At 45.7% G+C, this 25,841-nt stretch overlaps 1 protein-coding gene and 1 long non-coding RNA gene across 5 annotated transcripts in view; one reads left to right on the forward strand and one right to left on the reverse strand.

The window, feature by feature from the left end:
* Nucleotides 1-8,868: 8,868 nt before the first annotated feature.
* LOC142069506 (uncharacterized) lies at nucleotides 8,869-23,829 on the forward strand. Of its 2 annotated transcripts, none has more exons than XR_012665347.1 (3): nucleotides 8,869-9,194; nucleotides 17,627-17,746; nucleotides 22,052-23,829. It is a non-coding gene; the product is annotated as an uncharacterized LOC142069506 (long non-coding RNA). The 2 variants fall into 2 exon arrangements; XR_012665348.1 differs by lacking the exon at nucleotides 22,052-23,829 and adding an exon at nucleotides 18,212-18,440.
* CRACR2A (calcium release activated channel regulator 2A) overlaps nucleotides 15,414-25,841 on the reverse strand; it is a 93,369-nt gene continuing 82,941 nt past the window's right edge. For 2 of the 3 annotated variants that reach the window (XM_075120783.1, XM_048823504.2), the window contains exons 17-18: nucleotides 19,389-19,465; nucleotides 17,720-18,260 (exon numbers count right to left, since the gene is read on the reverse strand). In XM_075120783.1, coding sequence (XP_074976884.1) covers nucleotides 18,170-18,260; nucleotides 19,389-19,465 — 168 coding nt within the window. In that variant the 3' untranslated portion in view covers nucleotides 17,720-18,169. Of the gene's footprint in view, nucleotides 15,768-17,719; nucleotides 18,261-19,388; nucleotides 19,466-25,841 lie in introns of those variants that run through there. The other variant, XM_075120796.1, reaches the window with a different exon arrangement.

Consider the following 25,841-nt stretch of genomic DNA (forward strand, 5'->3'; position numbering starts at 1 on the left):
TCTTTTCCTTCTGCTCTTCAATAGATGGCAGCAGAGAGCTCACTAAGACCATTGGTTTACATACTTTATATCAAACGTTTAGTAAGGATTATACAAATAATATAACCCCAGGGTTCAATAATTAAGGCAAAGTTCTATGGACTCTTATAGTACATTGTGTTGGTAGAGTAGAAGAAAGTTGTTATGAGTAATCAATCTGTTTGGGGTATGAAATGTGTTGTTCATAAGTTGCTGTAGGTTTTGTACAAGTGTATGTAGTTTACTAATTTGTATATTTAACTATATCATACAATAACTAACATACCTGTATATAAGCGTTGGGTATTTTCTTTTAATATGTAAGGTGAAATCCATCTTAGTGTTATACTATGTTAGATCCTTTGAACAAGAGGTATGATTTTATGTTTTTTTCCCCTTCTGCATTTATTGTTTCAAATTTAGTGGACAAAGTTAATAATGGGTGGAATGGTGTAAGCTGGATGAGATAATGTGGTAATAGGAACAGGATGAATCCCTTAAATGATTTCCAGACTTTTGAATATTTGAGTTTTTTAAAAGATACATAATTTTTGTTCTCTAATATTTTTTCTTAGTTATCAGGTTTCCATTCAAACATACTTTCAACCTTAACTCTATTTTAACAAAGTTTGTGTTTATGAATTTTTCCATTTCTTCCTTTTTTTTTTTTTAAACCAAAGGTGAGCATTTTAAGTTAGGTTGCCATATAAGAACAACCTAATTTGCTACGTTCCTTCTGTGCTGTTACAGACCTAAAGATGCCATAAAAGGGCAACTAGGGGGTTCCCCAGGACATAGGCATTTCTGCATAAGGCGAGGAAAGAGCATCGCAGGGGTGCAAGGTGGCAAGGCTGAAGTGCACTGCCCTCTAGCAGTCTTGAGCAAGTTCTTCTCCTGGCCAGCCCTGGTCCTGTGGGAGAACAAAGATGGCATAGGAGGCCACAGAAGCAGAGCTGCATTCCTCCAGAAGTCAGCAGATCTATAGGGGGTGTGTGGTGATGGGAGGTATGTGTGGATCAAATAAGGAGGTACTGGTGGTGAAGGGAAATGAAGGAGGAGAAAGGAAGTTTTTAACTACATGAATATTTTTAAGCACTTTGACCCACAGTCCTTGAAGGTAAAATGTAGGCACCTATCCCATTGATAGGGCCCTACCAAATTCACAGTTGATTTTGATCAATTTCACAGTCAGAGGGTTTTAAAATTGGTCACTTTTGTGTTTTCAGATGTTTAAATCTGAAATTTCACAGTGTTGTAATCCTGGGGGGTCCCTTTTCTGGCAGCAGGGACTTGCAGCTAGGGCACTTCCAGCAGCAGTGGGAGATTGGACTCATGTCCACAAGCCTCCTCTAGCTTCAGGAACCTTCAGGGCGGTCGCCCAGCACTGGAGCTTCCTGCAGCAGGGGGAGGAACTTGAAGGTGAGTCTGATCTCCCCCCTCCTGCCCCTCGAGAGTTGCCATGCAAAGGAAGGACAAGTCCTGTCCCTCCCCAGCTGGGCGGGGACTTGCGGATATGAGCCCCTGGCTAGGGCACTCCCAGCAGCAAGGGGGAGATCAGGTTTCATGGGGAAGGGCTTATTTCACGATCCATGACACATTTTTAATGGTCCTGAAATTGGTAGGGCCCTACCCATTGATTTGAATGGGAATTAAGAACCAGATCCTCTAAGCTATTATGATTCCTAACTTCCATCAAAATCAATGGAAGCTAGGATCTAAATACCTTTAGGATCTGGGCCTCTCCCTTTCCCTGTCCCAACTTTTCTCTTCTAAGGTCCACTGCACACACCGCTGCCCCGATATTAACCGCATATCTCCTTGGGCCCCTCTTCCATGTCCTTTCTCTTTCTCTGATTTTTACCTAATTTTCCAAAAAGACTGCACACTGTAATGAGAAGTGGCATGAAAAATGTGAAGATAGAGTTCTTTGGGGGAAGTTTGGAGGTGTAGTGGATGTGTATGAAAATAGGGCTTATTATGTAGAGACAGCTACAAATGTAATTATGAGATGACTATGTCTGCTCCCCAGTGAAATCTTTAATTCTCAGAAAACAACCCATTTGGGACACAGCTCCATGATTCTGTCTGGAATTGCCAGTCTGTCATCTTTCTGGAGCACAAAATTACTTAAAGTCAAAGCTTTTTTCAGTTGTGCTGTGGAAAGCAACCGTTACACCCTCTTCTGTCCTGGCAATTCAGTGCTGTACTTTCATCTCTGACCCAGGTTCCTCTTTCACTTATATCTGTGAGAATCAGGAGTCACTCCAGTGTAAAACTGATATGAGCTCAGAAGCAGACCCTTTGGATTACCCTCTCCACTGTACTTTAATCGCCAACTATACTTGACTCATCATTTTGTTGTAGAAATATGAAATGTCAGTCCAGAAAAAACACATGTAATTCATTAGATTAGCCATAATTTATCAGGCTGATCAGTGAGCAGAAATATTTTAACATCAAACAGTAGCACATTTTTCATGTTTATTGGTATGATAAATCGGTGATTAACTAATGAGGCCTGATTAAAGCAAACCGCTATTTACTTCCATATTCAACTGATTATCCCATAATTGCCGTTATCACACCACCACCACAGCATCTCAACGAGAGGAAACAAATCACTCTTTTTTTTTTAAATGGAAGGGTTGTGTAGTGAGAAGCAACGTTTGCATTGTGGGAAGCTGAAGTAGTGCGGTGTGACATGTGGCACCTCTAGGCCAACAATGTGCACTTGCAACATGCCTCTAGGTTTTAAGGAGCAAAATGAGGTCTCTTATTTAGTACATGGGAGAGGCAGAAAGTGCGACTGGTGTCCTCCACAAATCAGGATGAGAAGATCACTAACATGACAGAAAAGTTTCTCAGAATATGCAGCATATGTTTGAGAGAGAAAAGGTGGGAGTGGTAATATCTTTTACTGGACATCTGTTGGTGAGAGAGAAAAGCTTTCAAGTTTACACAGTATCTTCAGCATATCTTTTGACTATAGGGTGACCAGACAGCAAGTGTGAAAAATCGGGACAGGAGTGGGAGTAATAGGAGCCTATATAAGACAAAGCCCCAAATATCGGGACTGTCTCTATAAAATCGGGACACCTGGTCACCCTGTTTGACAAGCATATGTGTTTGGCTGCCCACTGACAGTAAGTCCAGCTGAGCCAATAAGATGTAATGAATCATCTGTCTGACATTTTCCGTGAGCTGTGTTGGTTAACTGTGACTGGTCAGATATGTCCAGATACTTCTGTTTTTTGATTGGATGAGTGCTCAGGGATTTCCAACATAAATGCTCACATGTGTGAATGTAAAATTCATTTTCTTTTTCTTTGAGTCTAATACTATAAATCATATTTTCCAATCCTTTAATTATTCTTGTAGCTCTTCTCTGAACCTGCTCCAACTCAACATCCTTCTTGAATTGTGGACACAAGGCCTGGGCACAATGTTCGGTAGCAGTTGCACTTGTGCCAAATACAGAGGTAAAATAACCTCTCTACTTGTACTTAAGATTCCCCTGTTTATGCATCCAAGATTGCATTAGCCTTTTTGGTCACAGTGTCACCCTGGGAGCTCATATTCAGCTCATTCACCAGGGCCTCCAACTCTTTTTCAGAATAACCACTTCCCAGGATCAAGTTCCCCATCCTGTAAGCATGGCCCTTTGATTCTAGATGTATGATATTCAGCCATATTAAAGGTTTCAGAGTAGCAGCCGTGTTAGTCTGTATTCGCAAAAAGAACAGGAGGACTTGTGGCACCTTAGAGACTAACAAATTTATTAGAGCATAAGCTTTCGTGAGCTACAGCTCACTTCATCGGATGCATAGAATGGAACATATAGTAACATTATATATATACACACACATACACATACATACAGATAAGTTGGAAGTTGCCATACAAACTGTGAGAGGCTAATTAGTTAAGATGAGCTATTATCAGCAGGAGAAAAAACTTTTGTAGAGATAATCAAGATGACCCATTTAGACAGTTGACAAGAAGGTGTGAGGATACTTAACATAGGGCAATAGATTCAATATGTGTAATGAGCCAGCCACTCCCTGTCTCTATTCAAACCCAAGTTAATGGTAACTATTTAATTCAAGCTCAGCAGTTTCTCCTTGGAGTCTGTTTCTGAAGCTTTTCTATTGCAAAATTGCCACCCTTAAATCTTTTACTGAGTGGCCACAGAGGTTGAATGTTCTCCTACAGAGATGAACACCTACAAGATCTCTATATGTTCCATTCTATACATCCAATGAAGTGAGCTGTAGCTCACGAAAGCTTATGCTCTAATAAATTTGTTAGTCTCTAAGGTGCCACAAGCCACATTAAAGCGGCTATTCTTTGCTCACAGCAGTTTACCAACTGATCCAGATTGCTGTGTGTCAGTGTCCTAGCCTCTTTATTATTTACCATTCCTCCATCTGCAAACTTTGTGTCAGCTGCAAACTTTATCAGTGATGATTTTATGTTGTCTTCCAAGTCACTAATAAAAATGTTAAATAGTGAAGGGCCCTGTGGGACCTCTCCCTAGAAAAACACCCATTTCATGATGATTCTCCATTTACAATTATATTCTGAGATTTGTCAATTAGCCAGTTTTTAAATCCTGGCTATATTAATTTTGTATTGTTCTTAATCGATATCGTGCAGTACCCAGTCAAGTGCCTTACAGAAATCTACATATATTATGTCAACACTGTTACCTTTCTCAACAAAACTTTATAAAAAAAGAATAGGGACTATCTTTATTGTGTGTGCACGACAGCACTGAGCATGTTGTTGGTGCTGAACAAATAATAATACTAAATCGTGCCTTTGACATTTCATTTCCCACAGTATCGGTGCCAGTAATACTCAATCTCCTGAATGCTCATGGAGAGCACACCCCAAAAGGGGCACAATCATGGGAGAAGTGAAGACATTTAAAAATTGGAGTGAATATTTGTGGAATATTTTTTGCATTATTCACCCAGCTCTAGAAAATCATCAGAGGCTACTTGCTTTTACCGGAGGCCAGGGTTGCAGGACTGGTATGAAATTTGAAACCTAAAGGGCAATATCCCCAAACTAAACTTGTTTTAGCCATAGATTTCAAAGTGCCTTACAAAGGAGGGTAAGTACCACTTAGGGTGACCAGATGTCCTGATTTTATAGGGACAGTCCCAATTTTTGGGTCTTTTTCTTATATGGGCTCCTATTACCCTCCCACCCCTGTCCCGATTTTTCACATTTGCTGTCTGGTCACCCTAGTACCACTATCTCCATTTGACACAGGAGGAAACTGAGACACGAAGAGTTCAAGTGATTTGCCCAGTGTCACATGCACTTAATCAGTAGCAGAGCTGGGAATAAAATCCAGAACTCAAATCCTAACCCCACTGAAGTCAATGGCAAAATTCCCACTAACTTCAGTGGGGCCAGGAATTCACACTAGGTCTCTTCTTAGTTTGGTACTCTCTGCATCAGGTTATCCCCCGGTTATGTACTGAGCTACTGTCACTGTGTAGCGTGTGCCTGTCTGGGTACTTGACCCAAAGCTCCAATGATCCAAAACCACCAGCCCTGCCACCGGAGCTTAACAAAAGTAGGGGTTCATCATAAAATTGATGCCTTTCACCATTATGCAAAATGGCTCAAATGTGACGTTATAAATAGTAAGTCTTAATAGGTGAGCTGTGAGGCCAGCTCATTTCCACCCCAGCATCCTCTCTTTCTGGGATCAGAGAACGGGCTTAATACAAGTCAATGTCTTTATTCAGATTAGACTGAAGGAAGCCCTGTCACAGAAGATCTATTTTCGTGATTTCTGCCATGTATCAAAGAGATGAGCACTAGCATTATTGCAGTTCCCAAATGCGTGTGCATGTGATACTGGGCTGCTATGGCAATCGCTGATGGTTGATAGTTTTGAGTCAAAGGGCCTGCCTCTCTTCTGTCGTGCACCTTGTACAGTACAGTCTTTTACATCTGGACAAAGGGAGTGGAAAACACTAGTAAATCAGAATGGTAGCATTTCACATTCACTTGGCACAGCTCTGCACAATACACAAGGCATTGGAGTCAAGCCTTTTGACTGAGCTATTCCTGGTGATCCCCTGCAGCTGTTTTGGCCATTAGCAACTGGTGTAACTTGGAGCGCCATTCAAGCTGTCACACCCTGCACCAGCCATTCCAGGGTCAGGGAGAGCAAAGATGAGTTTTATGCCACCTTTGTACACTTTCCCTTGACCCTTGCTGGATGTTCTTCCGCCATCACCCAGGATATTTTAAAAGTGATGGTTTTCCCTTTTTGATTAACCATTACTATTGTTTGAAGGAAAACAAAGCAAGGACTAGGGGTGAGAGGATTAACAAAGAGAACTAGGACAATTCCAGTCAAATAAGAATAGAAACTCATGCTATGAAAAAATACTGAGAAAAATACCAAAACCAAAGCAAAGAGGAGAGAGAAACAAGAAATAGTAAACAGGGGCAAGGTGATACAACATTTGCATGGCAGAGAAAAATGTCACAGAGACCCAGTTCCATGCAATGGAATATTTGTAATATTGTAATATAATATTGTATAATAATGTAATATTTGTTTCTGCTCTAAATCTTCTTTAAATCTCCCAGGAAAGTCAGTTGCTTCTAAATGTAGGACTCTTATGGGATTTTAAGGCCTTGCTCCTGATGGCACCGCCTGTAGAAATGGAGTCTAGCCCAGTACAGAACTCAGGTGGTCTAGTGAGGTAATACAGTACGGCCCAGTATAGTACGGATAGAGTACAGACCTAAAAGTTAGGACAACTGGGTTTAATTCACAGTTCGTCTACAGACAAGGTCATATACAGCACTAGGGACAAGTAATAGTCTGTCATAGTAAGTACAGAGATAGAAGTCAGTCAGAAGAGCAGATCCCCTTCTGGAATAAAACACTCCACTTGTTTAGGATTGAAGCCATCTCTGGTTTAAATGACTGGTGGACTTTAGGCTCTGTCTACACACAAAGTTGCACCACATGAATTAAATGCATGTTTTTAAGCCTTGAGTGGCATTCTGTTATTTTCTTTGTTGGGCCTGTCCTGTAGTAGGTAACTTCTCGGTACTCTTCTGGCTCTGTCAGTCTGAAAGCCACTAGCCATCACCTTCAGCCCCCAACTAAAACCTCTCCAATGCATCATCAAGGATCCACAACCTATCCTGAAGGATGACCCATCACTCTCACAGATCTTGGGAGACAGGCCAGTCCTTGCTAACAGACAGCCCCCCAACCTGAAACAAATACTCACCAGCAACCACACACCACACAACAAAAACACTAACTCAGGAACCTATCCTTGCCACAAAGCCCTTTGCCAACTGTGTCCACATATCTATTCAGGGGACACCATCATAGGGCCTAATCACATCAGCCACACTATCAGAGGCTCGCTCACCTGCACATCTACCAATGTGATATATGCCATCATGTGCCAGCAATGCCCCTCTGCCATGTACATTGGCCAAACTGGACAGTCTCTGTGTAAAAGAATAAATGGACGCAAATCTGGCGTCAAGAATTATAACATTCAAAAACCAGTCGGAGAACACTTCAATCTCTCTGTCACTTGATTACAGACCCAGAAGTGGCAATTCTTCAACAAAAAACCTTCAAAAACAGACTCCAACGAGAGACTGCTGAATTGGAATTAATTTGCAAACTGGATACAGTTAACTTAGGCTTGAATAGAGACTGGGAGTGGATGGGTCATTACACAAAGTAAAACTATTTCCCCATGTTTATCCTCCCACCCCTCCCCAGTTCCTCACACATTTTTGTCAACTGTTGGAAATGGCCCACCTTGATTCCACCGCCCCTTCCCCTCCCCCGCCGCTCTCCTGCTGGTAATACCTGATCACTCTGGTTACAGTGTGTATGGTAGCACCCATTTTTTCATGTTCTCTGTGCATATAAAATCTCCCCACTCTATTTTCCACTGCATGCATCCGATGAAGTGAGCTGTAGCTCATGAAAGCTTATGCTCAAATAAATTTGTTCGTCTCTAAGGTGCCACAAGTCCTCCTTTTCTTTTTGCGGATACAGACTAACATGGCTGCTACTCTGAAAAGAGGGATTTAGGCACCTAACTGCCACTTTAGGCTCTTAAGTCCAACATTTAGGCACCACTGACATTCGCAAAACCACTGCTCACCTAACCTTGAAGGTGCCGACATTGCCACTGGTAAAGTCCCCTAAGTCCCCCTCCCCGCTCCCCCTGCTCTGCACAGCAAGCCAAAAGGTCCGAGGAGTAGCTGGCCAGGGCTCCAAGGCAGAGGGCAGGAGCAATTCAGCAGCAGAGCAGTGAGAGGAGGGGCACCTGAACACACACCGCCGTTACCATAGGGATAATTACTCCAGCCAGGACAGGTTAGGCATTTTGGAACTCACTACTCAAAGAATTAAATTTAAGCGTAAGAGAAATAAAATGAATTATGAAATGCATAGACCAGGCAAACAGCACTGTGTCAGAATAAAATTGCAGAGAATATATGTGCATTGGAGGAAGTACCAAGTAGTAACAACAACAACAGAAGTATGTGTTGGGAGGTGAGCGTGAAAGGTTTGAGGTTTCTGGTGAGTGCCTTAAAGAGACAGTACACAGTCTCTCATAGACTTCCCCAGCAGGCAGCACACACACAATCTGTGTGTGAGAGAGAGTGAGACACACACACACACAGATTGTGTGTGTGTGTGCTGGCTGCTGGGGAAGTCTATGAGCGACTGTGTACTGTCTCTTTAAGGCACTCACCGGAAACCTCAAACCACAGCAGCTGCCAGCAGCTCTCCTGCTCCTGAGCCCTGTCTCCCCTCCCCCACTTTGCAGAGTTGGGGTACAGGGGCAGGGGATACCTGGACATCAGAGCCCCCGGCCCCTGCACAGCAAGCAGGAAGGTCCCAGGAGCAGCTGGCCAGGGGCTCCAAGGCAGAGGGCAGGAGCAATGATGCAGCAGCAGAGCAGCGGAGGGAGGGGCACCTGAGCACACACCGCCATGCGCAGCTCTGCTAACGAAGCGCACGGCACTTGATTCACTCCTGGGTGGCCGCACAACTGCACAGCTTCGAGGAAACACGATGCAAGACCCAGCTTCCAATCCTTCCTCTACCTGATTTGGAGCTGCGATTTGAACCCGCATCTCCCCCCTCTCAGGTGAGTGTCATTGGGCTATTGGCTATTCTGGGGAAAGGGAGGGCTCTCTCCTGTTTATATAAATATTTATTGGGCCGGAGAGCATGAGGCTGACTCTATGGCCTCTATAGAACGCTCACCCAGGAGGGATGCGACGCAAGGTCCAGTCCCTGCTTCAGTAAAATTGGAGTTAGACACCAAAGTTCCTTTGAGGGAGGGGATTAGGCCCTACTCCTCTCCTCAGTATTTCCTATTGGCTAGGCTAGATGTCTTCCCACTCAGCTTCTAGCTTCTGGGAATCCCTCTTTTAGGTGCCTAAAGCTACGTCTGCTCTTGAAGCTGGGGGCGTGCTTCCCAGCGTGGGTAGACGTGCTCGCACTAGCTCTCATCTGAGCTAGCGATGATCACTTTAGATAAGCTATTACCAGCAGGACAGTGGGGTGGGAGGAGGTATTGTTTCATGGTCTCTGTGTGTATATAAAGTCTGCTGCAGTTTCCACGGTATGCATCCGATGAAGTGAGCTGTAGCTCACGAAAGCTCATGCTCAAATAAATTGGTTAGTCTCTAAGGTGCCACAAGTCCTCCTTTTCTTTTAGCGTAGCAGGGTTAGCACGGGCCGTGGCAAGCAATGGCACTGGCTAGGTGCCCAGAATTCACAGCACTACATAGTAGCTACACTACTGCTTTTATGCCTACTAGTTCTAAGGAGCGCCAACCCAAGTATGTCTCCTCGAGCTGGGAATCACATCCCTAGCTCATAGTGTAAACATAGCTGAATCCTCCCCACACAGTCTATGGGGAGTCTGGGCACCTAACTCAGGGCTGTGAATTCCACTAGGCAGCAGGGTGCCTAGAAGTTAGGTATTGCAACACCTACATTCCTCTTTTGAATCTAGCCCTACAGGTCTAAATAGGAGGCTGAATTTTTGGTCTTTTTTTTTATTATTAAACCAGATGAATAGAGAATTGTGAGAAAATTCAATGTAAGATGCTAAATATATGATAGAAAAATATTGACTGTGGAAATAACATGGGGGGTATATCAAGTAGGGTTTATTAAGACACTTGACTGCTAGTTATTAGAGATCCATTCCCCTAAAAGATAAACATCTTTCTAAGAAAATAATTTCAAAAACCCCAGACAAGACAATGGAGTAAGGCTCTGGAGAATTGTCACATTGTGAAGGAAGCACTAACCATCCATCACACATGATGAGATTTACTTTAACTTGGTAGAGATAGTATTTCATATTGATAATTTCTGATTAGGGCCTCTCTTTTCCCCAAATTGTGTCTGGTAAAGGAGTTCCCCAGAGTATTTATAATAAATGGACTACTAGCAACAGAGAGCAAGTTCAAGGAAGAATTGATGAGAGACCACTGCCTGAAGAAGAAAACAAAAGATGCTGTGATGACATTTTGGGATGCAATCCAGACCACCCCTGGGCTGCAATTTTGGGGTGCCTCACTATGTTTTGTTGCTGTAGCTCCCACTATGGTTGCTCACAAACAGCCTTCCAGCATCCAGGTTACACCTTGAGCATCTGTGTGTAGCTGCAGCCTGCCAGATACACTTCAGTCACTCTCTGGTTTCCACCAGCCTTAGTTATCAGTTGCAGGGAGACTCCAACATGCTCCCAATCTCAGACCTTCCCTAAAAATGTGTTGTTCTATACTACACTGTCCAGCCCTCTCCTGGACAGTTCAGATGACAAAGGTCCATTGTCCCTGTCAGGGAACAATATACAACAACTTGCCACCTTAACTGGAGTAACCCACACAGTTTGCAACATTGGATTAGTTTTGATTAAAGAATTAGGGTGACCAGATGTCCCTATTTTATCGGGACAGTCCCAATTGTAGGGGACTTGTCCCGACCTTACATTGGTCAGAATGCCCTTTCTCCCAATATCGAGACCATCCGGACCGCAGCCGCGGTGCTGCCACTCGCTGCTTCCTGGGGCATCTCCCGGCACCTGCCCACCGGCAGGAGCGCCTTGTGCTGCAGGGGTGGGGCTTGCAGGCACTGGGAGTGGGCAGAGAGCCCTCTGCCCCCCCCCCCACCCGACCCACGACCCTAAGAGCCAGAGGGACCTGCCTGCCGGATGCTTCCCGGGACGGGAGCCACCCCAGGTGAGCCCTGCTGGGACTCCCCACCTAGCCCCCTGGCAGATCCCTCTGGCTCTTAGGGTGGGGGGTGGGGGCTCTGTGTGTTGCCAGCGCCTGCAAGCCCCACTCCGTGGTTCCAGCAGTTCCCTTTGGTGCTTTTCCCGTTCAATGGGAGCCACGGAGCTTGCGCTGGTGGCAGGTGCAGCATGTGGAGAGTCTGGAGACTCCCCTCGCCACTCTCCCCCTAGGAGCCAGAGACCTCCCAGTAGGGCTGGTGAGTGCGGCCAGGGAAGGGGGCAGGGTGTGATGGTGAGTGTCTGGAAGGTCTGTGGGGGGTGCTGGGCTGTGAGAGCGTGGAGGGCGCTGGGCAGTGGGGGAGGTTTGTGTTTTGGGGTGCTAGACAGTGGGAGCCTGTTGGGGAGTGCTGGGAAGTGGGGGAGATCAGTGTGTGTCAGGGCACTGGGCAGTGGGGGTCTGTGTGGGGCATTGTGTAGTTGTGGTGGTGGGGCTGTGGGGAAGGGCACTGGGAGGGAGAATGGGAGGGGAAATCTGTGTGTATTGGGAAACTAGTGAGTGGGGGGTTCTGTGTGGGGTGCTGGGCAGCTGTGGTGGGGCTGTGGGCAGAGGGGCGCTGGGTGGGGTGTGTGTGTGCAGAGCACTGTGCGTTTGTGGTGGAAGGGTTGTAGGAGGGCTCTGGGCATAGTGGATCCAGGGGGCGCTGGGCAGGAAGGGACATGCTGGTAGCACAGGGCCAGGCGGACCAATGTGCCTCTGGTTCTGGTCGGGGCTGTGCACCTGTGTCTCTCTCTTCCCCCACCCCCCACCCCCCCACCAGCTCGACCAATGTGTCCTGATATTTCACTCTTGCGTTCTGGTCACCTTATAAAGAATAAAACAAAATCCTATCTGCTTTTGTTAAATAAACTTAAGTGAGTACAAGTAATGAGGCATTAAAGTCAGAAATGGTTACAAGAACAATAAAGATAAAATGTTTCCTAAACGAACAAAATGTAACAAACTAGACTTGGCTCAAAGTGAAAGCTCCACAGGTTTTCAGTAGCATTGCTGATCAAGTTTTACGTCAGGATCTGCTTCCAAAGTCCAACGGCAGTTTCTTTTGTCTTCATAGGTGAAAAGAGACAGCAAGAGAACATGATGTGGTTTTGCCCCTCACTTTTATAGTTCAGTCACTTTTCAGTTGCATTTTCCTGAGTGGGACCCTTAGATGAAGTTCTCTCCAGCTGAGACATGTAGTCTGGTGGGGGAGAGGTTTACTATGTTGTTTGCTAAGACGCAGATCTGTTTGTTCCTGGTCCTGCTTCCTTGCCAAAGAATGGCCACTTGTTAGGTGATGGCAGGCCCGCTGACAGTGGGGGGCAAAGGGGGCAATTGCCCAGGGCCCTGGATGATTTAAAAGGGTCTGGGGGCCCCTGGCCACCACCGCTGCCACGGTAGCAGCAGCGGTGGCTGGGAGCCTCAGGCCCTTTTAAATCACCCGGACGGGCCGCAGGGCTCCTCGGTGGACGCAGGGTGGTACCAGCGGTGATGAAGGCATCCGGGCGGGCATGTGGAAGCCCTGGCCATGCCGGAAGAGCACACCCAGCAGTGCACCTGGCAATTCGCTGGGCACCAGCCAGTGCAGGCGCAGCACCTCCCAAATGTTAGACGAAACTCGTCCGCAGGGGCTGGGCCAGCAGCAGTGTGGGGCCTGGCTTCAGCTTGCCCTGCACACATCAAACCTCAGCCATCCCTTTTTAGGGGGCTCATTGACTGTTCTCCCTGGGGCCCAGGATTGCTGTCGGTGGGCCTGGGTGATGGCCCATCAGCTTTCATGACACCTGGCTGGGGCATCAGCTTGTCCTTTGTCTTTGTGAAACAGGTTTATCTACTCCCCAGACTTGTCTGGTAAGCTGAAATCATGCCTGAAGTGCATTTATGTTCATAACTTTATATATAATGTTGCTATATACATTTCACCATGCTATTATTGACCAGCAAGTTTCAAAGGATACCTTACAAGGCATATTTTGTACAAAGCTTATTACAGTAATATGACCCTTTCCCCTAAGCCCCCACCCTTGTGCTGCCACTTCCCCCTTCCTCTTCCCGCTCACTGCTCTCCGCCCCTTCCCCCTTCACTCGCCCTTACGGCCAGTAAAAAGTGATGGGGTCATGTCCCCATAGCCCCTGCCCCTGTGTTCTGGCACCCCCGCCCCTGGGTCAGACCCTGGAGAGTGAGATGGCCCAAGTTCCCCTGCTCCCAGCCCCTGAGTGAGGTTGCTGCTGCAGAATCTAACCACTGGGTGGGACGACTGCCTGGTCACGATGCCCCTTAAATTTAACCTGGAGAAATTACCTCTTGGAATGAAAAAACGATTGAAATCCATTCAATCCTAACATGACCAGCTGGGGAGTCAGTTTTTTTACCCCTTTCAAATTAACAGAGTTTATTATGTTTTAGCTTTAACTAGGCTGAAGTACTAGCTTTTAAAGTTTTCAAAACTGCAAGTACTCATGCCTGTAAGTTTTGTCATTTTAAAGATCAAAAGGGCATCTTTCCATTTTGTCTAAGATGAGTTTAGGAAGGTGCTGCTAATCAGCTGTATTTGCATATATCTACTTTATAAAGCAGGTTCCCGCTAGTGATGACGATGAAGTGGAACTCTTCATTAATGCTTTCTGATGGAGTAATATTCTTCTGACCTAGGATTGGGCATATAAAAACATCACTTCCATAATTATTGGCACTGCAGTTAAAGTGCTCTTGATAACATATATTGTAAATGAAGAGGATCAATCAATACCAAGTGCTTTCACACAGATTGAAATGACGCACTCCACTTCTCATTTACACTGTCAATCACACTGTCTCTTGTCAGTTAACCACAATGGGAAGTGATACAAGTTGAGTTGGATCTCTCTTACTGAGCATTTGTGTAAATCAGGAATAGCTCCACTGACGCAATGGAGTTACACCAGTGGAAGTGAGATCAGAATCAGACTCACTCAATGTAACAAATATTTCCTCAGTGGAGTGTCTCAATCACGAGGTTTCAGCATCATTCAGACCCAGGGAACACAAACTGATATTCATTCCTGGAGGATCTCCATTAAAATCAATAGTTACTCCAGGGATGAATCTGGCACAATGACTAGTAGTAAATGTCTGATGGAAGAAAGAAAATAAATAGTACTTAACAAAATCCAGTAACAGAAGTGTTCTGAAGTGTTGCAGAGGTCTGGAGTCAAGGACTCTGAATCAGCAATTCATTCTCATCACATGATACTGTTATTACCCCCAACAAGTTGGCCTCCTGAATAGAAGTAGATGCAGAGGCCCCACTACACCTGTGCTCTGCTCCCCCTACTGCTTCCTGCCCCAGTACCAGAATATTGTCTTAGCCTTTAAAGCATTAGAGGAATAGCACCAGGCTACCTCAGAGACCACCCCCATCTGTGGAGCCTCTGAGACAAGTCTGCTCTTCATGGAACCAGAAATTAGGGGGCCGGATTCTGGAGCTACACAAAGGAAAAGCCAGCGTTGATGAGATCGGAGTCAGGACCTAAAACCACCCTTCCGAGTCTAACAGAAACTGGATAAAAGACATTAAGGTCTGGTTACAGAAAGCAGGATGTGGGTGGTACCCAGTGCAACGGTAATGTCTCCCTTCCCCACAATAGCTGACCTCCAGAAAATGGTTCTCTGTATAAAGACATAACCCTGGGAAGCCCAGGAAATAGCCTGCCCTCATTTGGAATCTTGTGCTGCTCTTCTTCATTGTATTTCAGTTGTTAAACACTGCAGTGGGGATTCGCAACCTGGGTGTCATGACCCACCAGAGTGGGAAAGGCTTGCATGGACCATATTGCCCATCCCACAGTGCTAAATAGGAATTAGATCCCATCTTGATGGAAGGAGACGTTCTGGCTAGGCCTAAGTTATTTGGGAGAGTATCAAAGTGGGTTTGCCGTATGGAGAGAGGGGTTGCTCTAAGGAAAAGTTTGCAAACTCCTGTTCTCCAGTGACTGGCGTCTAGATGAATATTTTTGAGAGACAGGCGTTCCAACAGCATATTGAATTACTTTAAAGGTTTTATTCAAAAAATAAAATAAAATAGCTACATATACAACTAGTGTTTAGCCTTTTGGTCTTTTATAAAAGCACAGTCTCTTATTTTTAATTAAATTGGTTTCAAATCTATTTATTATTCAAGTTTTTTTTTCAGAAAAAATATCTGAAAGTTAGAAAATGGATTGAAAATATAATGTTTAAATCATCTTCCTTTTTTATAGCAAACAATCTTCAGTTTTGTTCTGTTCTATGGATAAAATAAACCGAGACAGGTTCTGTTTCTTCTGTGCAAGCTTATCCACATTTACATCAATTCCTGAAAGCATAGAAGTACCGCTCTGTGTGCAACGCAGAAGAATACCATCAGGAATGATTCAGATTCTTGCTGGAAGTTTCTCATTTCATTCATATTCTGCCAGGGTGTCCAAAGGGAAAAATGAATTCAGTGTGTTGTTCTAGGCCAAGATTTTAAGATGGGTCCCTAAAGTTAGGCACGTACACAGGCCCGCTGATGGAGGGGTGTGGCCCCAAAAGAGGTAATTACCCAGGGGCCCAGGCAATTTTAAAGAGCCTGGGGGGCCCCCAGCGGCTGCCACCGATGCTGGCAGCGCAGCAGGGCTAAGGCAGGCTTCCCACCCGCCCTCATTCTGCGCCACTCCTGGAAGCAGCCGGCATGTCCCTGCGGCCCCTGGGGAGCGGGTCTCTGCACGCTGCTGCTCCCGCCCTGAGCGCCGACTCTGCAGCTCCCACTGGCTGGGAACTGCAGCCAATGGGAGCTGCGGGGATGGTGCCTGTGGGAAGCGGCGCGTGGAGACCCTCTGGGCCCCCCGCCAAGGAGCTGTTGCCAGAGGGGTGTGCTGGTTGCTTTCGGGAGCCGCCTGAGGTAAGCGCTGATCCCTGCCCCACTCCTGCACCCCAGCCTCTTGCCCCAGCTTAGAGCTCGCACCTAAACTCCCTCCCAGAGCCTGCACCCCGCACCCACTCCTGCACCCAAAGCTCCTGCCCCAACCTAGAGCCTGCACCCTGCACCCAAACTACCTCCCAGAGACTGCACCCTGCACCACCTCCCACACCTGAACCCCTTGCCCGAGCCCAGAGCCCACACCCCACACCCACACTCCCTCCCAGAGCCCAACCCCTCACTCCCTCCCACATCCAAACTCCCTCCCAGAGCCTGCATCCCACACTCCCTCCCGCACAACAACCCCCTGCCCCAGCCTGGTGAAAGTGAGTGAGGGTGGGGGAGAGTGTGCGACAGAGAGAGGGGGAATGGAGTGATCAGGGAGCGGGGCCTCAGAGAAGGGGCGGGATGGGGCGTGATCTCCGAGAAGGGGCAGGGCAAGGGTCTTTGGGTTTGCGTGATTAGACAGTTGGCAGCCCTACTGGGCGGGCATGTGGAAGCCCTGGCCATGCCGGAAGAGCACGCCCAGCAGTGCAGCTGGAGCTCGCTGAGCACCAGCCAATGCAGGCGCAGCACCTCCCAAATGTCAGGCTTGTGCGTGCGGGGGGGCCCATTGACTGTTCTGCCCTGGGCCCCGGAATTGCTGTCGGCGGGCCTGCACCTACAGAAAGGGTGTGATTTTTCAAGTGTTGTGACCCCAGCAGCTCTGATTAAAGTCAAAGGGAGCTGCTGGCTGCTCAGCACCGCTGAAAATCAGGGCATTTATTTAGGTGCATAGTGAGGATTTTTGTAAAAGCACCTAAGGAATTTAGGAGCATAAATCCCCCTGAATTTCAGTGAGGTCTGTGCTCCTAAGTCCCTTGGATGCTTTTTGAAAATTTCTCCAAACACATTAGTTTAACTTTAGGCAGACAGCTTCAAAAATTTCGGCCCTGGACTATCTTATGCTAAACCTTCTGTGATGGAGCCTTGTGACAGGGAGGAGTTGTGTCAGCCATAAGTCTGATACAACAGCCATCTGCCAGTGACATCTAAGAGTCTGGCTTGCTGTATAGGCCATTTGTAAAACCCACACTGGCACTGGTGAAAACCTATTCGTATGAATAGTCCCACAGGAATCACTGAGTCATGTAAAGGCACCCCAGCATGAGTTATGGGCCCACAATGAGGCTCCATGTGCAAACAGCGTCACGAGTAATAAACATACTAGAGATGTGTAGTGTGGATGAGTTAATGTTACGCTGAGAATCCTGAGTATTTCTTTCCTTCACTCTTGTATATTGACACTCAAAACCTTAAAACAGAGTTTTACATTTAGTTGTTTGTGCTTAAAATTTAAATAATAATAATTTAAAAAAAACCCAAACCAGATACAACTAGAGAAGATCAACATGGAACCAAGATTTGAGGCTACAAGATTAGGGTTCCAGTCCTGCAAACGCTAACCTTATATGAGCGATCCCACTGAAGCCAACTGGACTACTCAAAAGGTAAGGGCTATTCAAGTAAGAGTGTCTATGATTAGGCCCTCTGAGAATTAGCTTCCTATTTTAAGTAGATTCCTTATTCTTATTGGTATTGCAGTAGCATCTAGGATCGTGGCTCATGGTATTGCAGTAGCGTCTAGGATCGTGGCCCCACGGTAGTCATGGATCAGGGCCCCATAGTACTAAGTGATATAGAAACACATAACAAAAAGATGGCCCCTGCCTTGAAGCCTTTACAATCTAAGTAATCCTAAGGCCTTCATCTTTGCAAAGAGTGAGAAGTAAGTGTGCAGTAGGTTCTTAAAGGTTTTCTGTTGCTACATTCACAACGTAGGATAAGACATAGTTTGAAGGTAAGGCAGATGTGATGATGCACTGTAGTGTGACAGAAGATGTGTGATTGTTGTCTAAATGTACCCTAGTCTTCTACAGTCTGGTACAACAAGACTTTTTCTTTGTGTCTTGCAGGAGCTGAACAGTCTTTTCTTTCACTTTATCTTCTTGTTCCTTTAAAATCCTAGGAAAGATGCAAAAAGAAAGTATGCTCAGGAAAAGGCAATAATAGCTACAAGAAAAAAACCCCACAGCATCAGTTGGACATGGCTAATTTGCACTGATGACTGGGAGGTGAATTGAAAGCAACAGAGTTTTGTGAGTTAATGAGGAAGTGAGCACACCGCATAAAACAAAAATCAAGGCTGCTGTATTGCAAAATCTATTTTGTTCGTTTACTTGGAAAGCTGCAGTTAGCGCTGATCGTTTGCAACTTGTGAATATTTTTGTGAATCAAAGCAGGGAGTCCATTGCTGTTATTTGGAGGGTTTGTATTATTCATTGTTTGCAGCCACTGGTCAAAAAGTTCAACAAATCCCCAAAGTTTCACAAACTTCAGCAGGAATGATGATTTGCCTGAAGGTTCCTGCCAGGAAGTACAGTCTCCAATATCTGCCATTCATTATTAGTTTCCCTCCTGTTCAAAGTGTATTAGGGAAGCTTTACAAAAATGCCCATAGGATTTAGGAGCACAAGTCCCCTTTAATTTCAGTGGGATTTGTGCTCCTGAATCCCTGAGGTACTTTTGAAAATATCCTCCTCAGTCTTTCAATCAGGTGGTAGAACTGAACTGGCATTGGGGGGCGGGGGGGAGAGAAGCACACCCTGCACCAGGTTAAAGAGCATAGCGATGTCTATGGCCGTGTGCATTTCCTCAGCATTCCCACTGTCTGCCTTTGGGAGCCGTCACTGTGTGTTGTGCTGCCACACACATTCCTCCTCTCGGAAGCCCTTATTTTGCAACTGACTCTGCATAGACGGACACTATTCCTTATGCAGAGCCCCACTGACTTCAGTGGAGCTCCAGAGGTCTGTTCACTTGGAGCTTCTTGCAGGATCAGCACTGTTGACTATCACTGAAAAGACACAAGATAGCATTCAGACAGCAGAAGGTTGGTTCCTATCAGAGACAATTAGTTTAGCAAATAGAATCCATTCAGTCATCTGTGATAGGGATCCATTACGTTCACTTACAAATCTTCTTGCACTGAATTTTCTTCTTATTGTGTCCTTTGCAGACTTCATTTCACCTAGTTTGATTTTTCCCATACAATAGTCCATGTTTTAAAAAAGCAAAAGATGTTTTCCTTACCTAGCTAGGCGAAGCACTGACTCACGGGTATTATGACCGGAACAGGCACTGCATTCGTAGAAAATTAAATTGTAATCCTAGATCAGACAGAAAGACCATTTCAGTCAATTTTGCATAATGTGCCAGTCTAGCTTTACAAGGCACCGTGGAAACATTGGGATATACAAGGAAAAAAGGAATACAAATTGGTCATTTGAGTCTCACCGATTATGGGAAAAATTGGGAACCTATGTTCTGGGATAAACCTTAGATAATAAATAAAGATGTCACCAGAACAACAACACAACCAACATCCATTTCTTGTCAGTTCCATGGAGTCCTTTGCAGTTTACACAGTGGTTTTCTTTGAGCCCTTAGCGGTGTGTTTTTTCAGTGTTTAATTTTCTACATTTTGATGAATGTCATGATTTTAATTTATTATACTGCACCTAGCGAGGCCTGATAAGAAAGGAAGATTGATTAGTAATATTGGTTTAAATTTGTATTTTATTGATAGCTGAAAAGCATGTCTCTTATTGGTGAAATTTCCAGCTTAATAGTCACACAAATACAAATTTGACATCAAATATAAGCTCAGGGCAACACCCTTTGTTCTTCTATATAAGAATGCAGTTAGACCTGTAAAAGGAAATCTAACCAGCATGTGGATAATGCACATGAGCCTGACTGTGAGTGGCACTGGCCCTCCCTTGCTCTCCTATGGCACATCAGCATCTTGTCTGAGGAGAAATCACCCATGGGATACTGGCATGAATCAGAAGTGATTTCTCAGCAAATGCCATGTGGCAGAGTAAATCCTGAATGTGAGATAATGACATAACATATAACATAAGTGATCTCTCTCCTGCCATCCATCTCCACCCTCTGACAAACAGAGGCTAGGGATACCATTCCTTACCCATCCTGGCTAATAGCCATTATTGGATTTAACCTCCATGAATTTATCTAGTTCTCTTTTAAACCCTGTTATAGTCCTAGCCTTCACAACCTCCTCAGGCAAGGGGTTCCACAGGTTGACTGTGTGCTGTGTGAAGAAGAACTTCCTTTTATCTGTTTTAAACCTGCTGCCCGTTAACTTCATTTGGTTGCCCCTAGTTCTTATATTATGGGAACAAGCAAATAACTTTTCCTTATTCATTTTCTCCACACCACTCATGATTTTATATACCTCTATCATATCCCCCCTTAATCTTCTCTTTTCCAAGCTGAAAAGTCCTAGCCTCTTTAATCAGTCCTCATATGGGACCTGTTCCAAACCCTTAATCATTTCAGTTGCCCTTCTCTGAAACTTTTCTAATGCCAGTATATCTTTTTTGAGATGAGGAGACTACATCTGTATGCAGTATTCAGGAAGTGGGCATACCATGAATTTATATAAGGGCAATAAGATATTCTCCATCTTATTCTCTATCCTTTTTTAAATGATTCCTAACATCCTGTTTGCTTTTTTGACTGCCACTGTACACTGTGTGAACATCTTCAGAGAACTATCCATGATGACTCCAAGATCTCTTTCCTGATTAGTTGTAGCTAAATTAGCCCCCATCATATTGTATGTCTAGTTGGGGTTATTTTTTCCAATGTGCATTACTTTACATTTATCCACATTACATTTCATTTGCCATTTTGTTGCCCAATCATTTAGTTTTGTGAGATCTTTTTGAAGTTCTTCACAGTCTGCTTTGATCTTAACTATCTTGAGCAGTTTAGTATCGTCTGCAAACTTTGCCACCTTACTGTTTACCCCTTTCTCCAGATCCTTTATGAATAAGTTGAATAGGATTGTTCCTAGGACTGGCCCTTGGGGAACACCACTAGTTACCCCTCTCCATTCTGAAAATTTACCATTTATTCCTACCTTTTATTCCCTGTCTTTTAACCAGTTCTCAATCCATGAAAGGATCTTCCTTCGTATCCCATGACAACTTAATTTACATAAGAGCCTTTGGTGAGGGACCTTGTCAAAGGCTTTCTGGAAATCTGAGTACACTATGTCTACTGGATCCCCCTTGTCCACATGTTTGTTGACCCCCTCAAAGAACTCTAATAGATTAGTAAGACGTGATCTCCCGTTACAGAAACCATGTTGACTTTTGCCCAACAATTTATGTTCTTGTATGTGTCTGATAATTTTATTCTTTACTATTGTTTCAACTAATTTGCCTGGTACTGACGTTAGACTTACCGGTCTGTAATTGCTGGGATCACCTCTGGAGCCCTTTTTAAATATTGGCATTACATTAGCTATCTTCCAGTCATTGGGTACAGAAGCTGATTTAAAGGACAGGTTACATAGTTCCACAATTTCACATTTGAGTTCTTTCAGAATTCTTGGGTGAATGCCATCTGGTCCCCGTGACTTGTTACTCTTAAGTTTATCAATTAATTCCAAAACCTCCTCTAATGACACTTTAATCTGTGACAGTTCCTCAGATTTGTCACCTACAAAGGATGGCTCAGGTTTGGGAATCTCCCTAAGATCCGCAGCCGTGAAGACTGAAGCAAAGAATTCATTTAGTTTCTCCGCAATGACTTTATCGTCTTTAAGTGCTCCTGTTTTATCTCAATCGTCCAGGGGCCGCACTGGTTGTTTAGCAGGCTTCCTGCTTCTGAGTTACACCTAACTGATGCTAATCATTCATCTTCATCACTTTGACAAACAGATCCTTCTCTTGATGATGCAGTCAGTCTTGCAGCAGAAGGAGCCATGCCTTTGAACTTTGAAGGGAAAATTCACTGACAGCATGTACAGTGGAAACCCTCCATAGCAGAAGGTAAGTTATGTCTAATTAAACATCTGAGATGCATCCTACACTATCAAGGGAATTGGCTAATGAACGCATCATGCCACTGACAATTATTTTTGAAAAATCATGGACAAAGAAGGAGGCACCTAAAGAATGGGGGAAAAAAATCAACAAACAAGGACAGAAAAGGAGTGATCTTGGTGGTTACTGTCCTGTAAGTCTAGTTGTGGAATAGCCTCCTGAACTAATGAAGGCAAGCAAAGCTTTGTTTGTCTGAACTGTTTACTGATTAGGAGATCATGCTACAGTGAAACTCACTGAATGGAGATTTCTTTGTAAATCTACTAGAAAAGGCAAATGGACTTGTGTTTTCTCTATTTTGCTGATAGCAGTAGTGACAGATATGGCAATTTCCTGCAATGTGCTCAGGAGACCCTATTGAATTGAGTTCACATATCTTTGGGGTCCATTGTATTAAAGGAAAGGTTTATGTATTCTTGTGGGCTGGGGTGGTCAAAGGACTATATTGAACAATGTGTCAGACAAGAATGGATTTATGAGACAATACGTGTGAAATGGATTTCCTGGGAAATATCTAGGGGAAGGTTAATGCAAATCCCCACCCCCTTTGCCTCCGGTTATGCAAAAAAAAAAAAAAAAAACAACAACAACAAAAAAACAAAACAAAAAAACAAGAACAAAAACAATCCCTGCCTTTTGAAGCAACATCCTAAGGAAAAGATCTTTGCCTGCTGATTACCTGTTCCCGGAGGCTGAAGATCAAAGGCCTAAGCTGTATAAAGGAAAGACTAACTGATTCATGGGTGAGCTTGTTTTGAGCCAAGGCTGTTATGAACTTGTAACCACAGAAAAAACGTTCACTGGGGTTTGAAGGACTGACTCCTGCCAGAGCCTTGTTGGAGTTGGGTGATCTCTGGTAAGCTTATTAATGTTCAGGTAGGTTCTTCTATTATTTTTAATATGTTTTTTGTCATCAAGATAGGTGATGGCTGGGAGCTGGAAGCCTGACTAGAAAAGGTTCAGAGAAGGGCAACAGACATGATTAATGTTATTGCTTCCATATGAGAAGAGACGAAAAACATTAGGGCTATTCATCTTAAAAAGGAATGATCAAGGGTGGATATAATAGAGGTCAATAAAATCATGAATGGTGTGGAAAACAGTTAATAGAGAAGTGTTATTTACCCTTTCCCACAATACTAAAACCCAGGGCCACCTCATGAAATTAATAGGCAGCAACTTTAATGCAAACAAAAGGAATTACTTTTTCCACACAACAGACAGTCAACCTGTGGCACTCATTGCCACAGGATGTTGTGATGGCCAAAAGTATAACTGGGTTCAAAAAAGGATTAGAAAAGTTAATGGAGGTTAGGTCTATCCATGGCTATTAGCCAAGATGGTCAGGGATGTATCCAGTGATGAGCTGCCAAAATCTTAACAATGGGTTCCCTCCTCACCCCATGAGGGGGTCGTTGCCCACCCCTGCCCCCCGGGAGTCCTGCCCCATCCAACCCCCCCGCGTTCCTTGATGCCTGCCCCCCAGGAACCCTGCCCCATCTACCCCCCTCCCCTGTCCCCTGACTGACCCCAGATCCAGGCAGGAGGGTCTCATGGGCCACCGTAGTGGGTGCCCACCCCACCTCTAAGAGCCAGAGGCACCTGTTGGGGAGCGAGGTGGGGAGTCCCAGGGGTGCTTACCTAGGGCAGCTCCCAGGAAGCATCCGGCAGGTCTCTCTGGCTCCTAGGGGTGGGGGAGTGTAGCTGGGGGGGAGCAGAGGGAGCGGCCGCTCCCCCACTAATCACATCAAAAGTGGCGCCTTAGGCACTGACTCCCTGGGTGATCCGGGGCTGGAGCAACCCACGGGAAAAATTGGTGGGTGCAGAGCACCCACCAGCAGCTCTCCACCCTGTGCCCAGCCCCAGCTCACCTCACCTCCACTCTGCCTCCTCCCCTGAATGTGCCACACTGCTCTGTTTCTCCGCGCCCTCCCCCCGCTTCCCGCGAATCAGCTGTTCGGCGGGAAGCCGGGGAGGGCTGAGAAGCAGGCCGTGGCTTCCCGCTCCGGCCCAGGGAGGTGGAGGTGAGCTGGGGCGGGGAGCGGTTCCCCTGCACGTCCCCCCCCCCCCCCGGTTACCTGCTGTGGCATGGGCGTCCCTCCTCGCGCCCCCCCCACCTCGCCCAAGCTCACCTCCGCTCTGCCTCCCTGGGCCTGAGCGGGAAGCTGCCACTTGCTTCTCAGCCCGCCCCAGCTTCCCGCATGAACAGCTGATTCATGGGAAGCCTGGGGAGGGAGGCGGGGGCGGAGAAGCAGAGCGGGGTGGCGCGTTCAGGGAAGGAGGTGGAGGCGGAGCGGAGGTGAGCTGGGGCCAGGCGCGGGGCGGGGAGCTGCCGGTAGGTGCTCTGCACCCACCAAATATTCCCCTTGGGTGCTCCAGCCCTGGAGCACCCGTGGAGTTCGTGCCTAAGGCACCACTTTTGGCTGGTTAAATTTAGAAGCCCTTTTAGAACCAGTTGTCCCTCGCGGAACAACCGGTTCTAAGAGGGCTTCTAAATTTAACAACCGGTTCTAGTGAACCGGTGCGAACCGGCTCCAGCTCACCACTGGATGTATCCCCATGCTTGGGGTGACCCAAAACCTCTAACTCTGCTTCTGTCAGAGACGGGATACTGGGCTAGAAGCATCACTGGTCTGACACAGTATGACTGTTCTTATGTTCTTAATGTTTTCACTTTACGAATAAAAGTGCTTGCCTAGAAGGAGCTGTGTGGTGACTTGTAACTGGCGACAGTTACAACTCTTCATAGCCTCTGTAGAGAAAGCAAAGTGCAGACAGTGGCCTTTTTAGGCAGTCTGGCTTGCTGGGCATATCACAATGTAGGCAGGGAACTATGCAGTCTGGAAAAACCCCATCCACGAGTGAGTGAGACTTATCTCTGGCCAAGAGAGGGGATGACTGGAAGCCTGAGCGTGGGAGCCCCTGGAGGAGGAATACAGGAGCAGTTGCCCTGATCTGTGACAGTAACTCTACTGCCTTCTTAGAGAGAGCATTTTGGACACTATCAGATTTATGTTAAACATGAGTACTTTTCTTTGAGGCGATCTCTCCCGTTCTGCAATGTCAAGGCTGCATACCAGACAGCATTGATTAATGTTGAGGTGCTTGTTCTTTCATGTTGCTGATTATGGAGCAGCTATCTCAAGGTCTAGCTGCCCCTCCTCCCCAATCATTCCCACCAGGGCCTTCCCTATCGTCGTTGGAAGTGCCTAGCTCACTTTATCCATTCCCTGAGGTATTGCACTGCATCCTACAATCCTTTCATGTGATGAGGATTTGATAGGACTTTCTTTGGTGTGCCAACATTGCAATGTTAGGCATCCTTAGGCATGCTAGAGGGGTTGCAGGAAGGCTGCCCTACAGCAGGAATCCCCAGGAAGACTTCTGGCTGATTTCTACACCACATTATCTAGCTAGTAAGGCTCCAGGCTGCTAATTACCAAAGTTTCATGAAGCAATGAGAGCTGCACTATGTGACCTACAGTACTTTAAATGTGATCCATCAACGTTCCTGAAAACCTACTGACAATGAGCCAGATCCTCTGTTGGTATAAATAGGCTTAGCTCCTTTGATGTTAATGAAGCCGTGCAGATTTACACCAGATGAGGATCTGACCCAATGTAG

Source organism: Caretta caretta, chromosome 1, assembly GCF_965140235.1.
Source record: "Caretta caretta isolate rCarCar2 chromosome 1, rCarCar1.hap1, whole genome shotgun sequence".
Taxonomy (NCBI): domain Eukaryota; kingdom Metazoa; phylum Chordata; order Testudines; family Cheloniidae; genus Caretta; species Caretta caretta.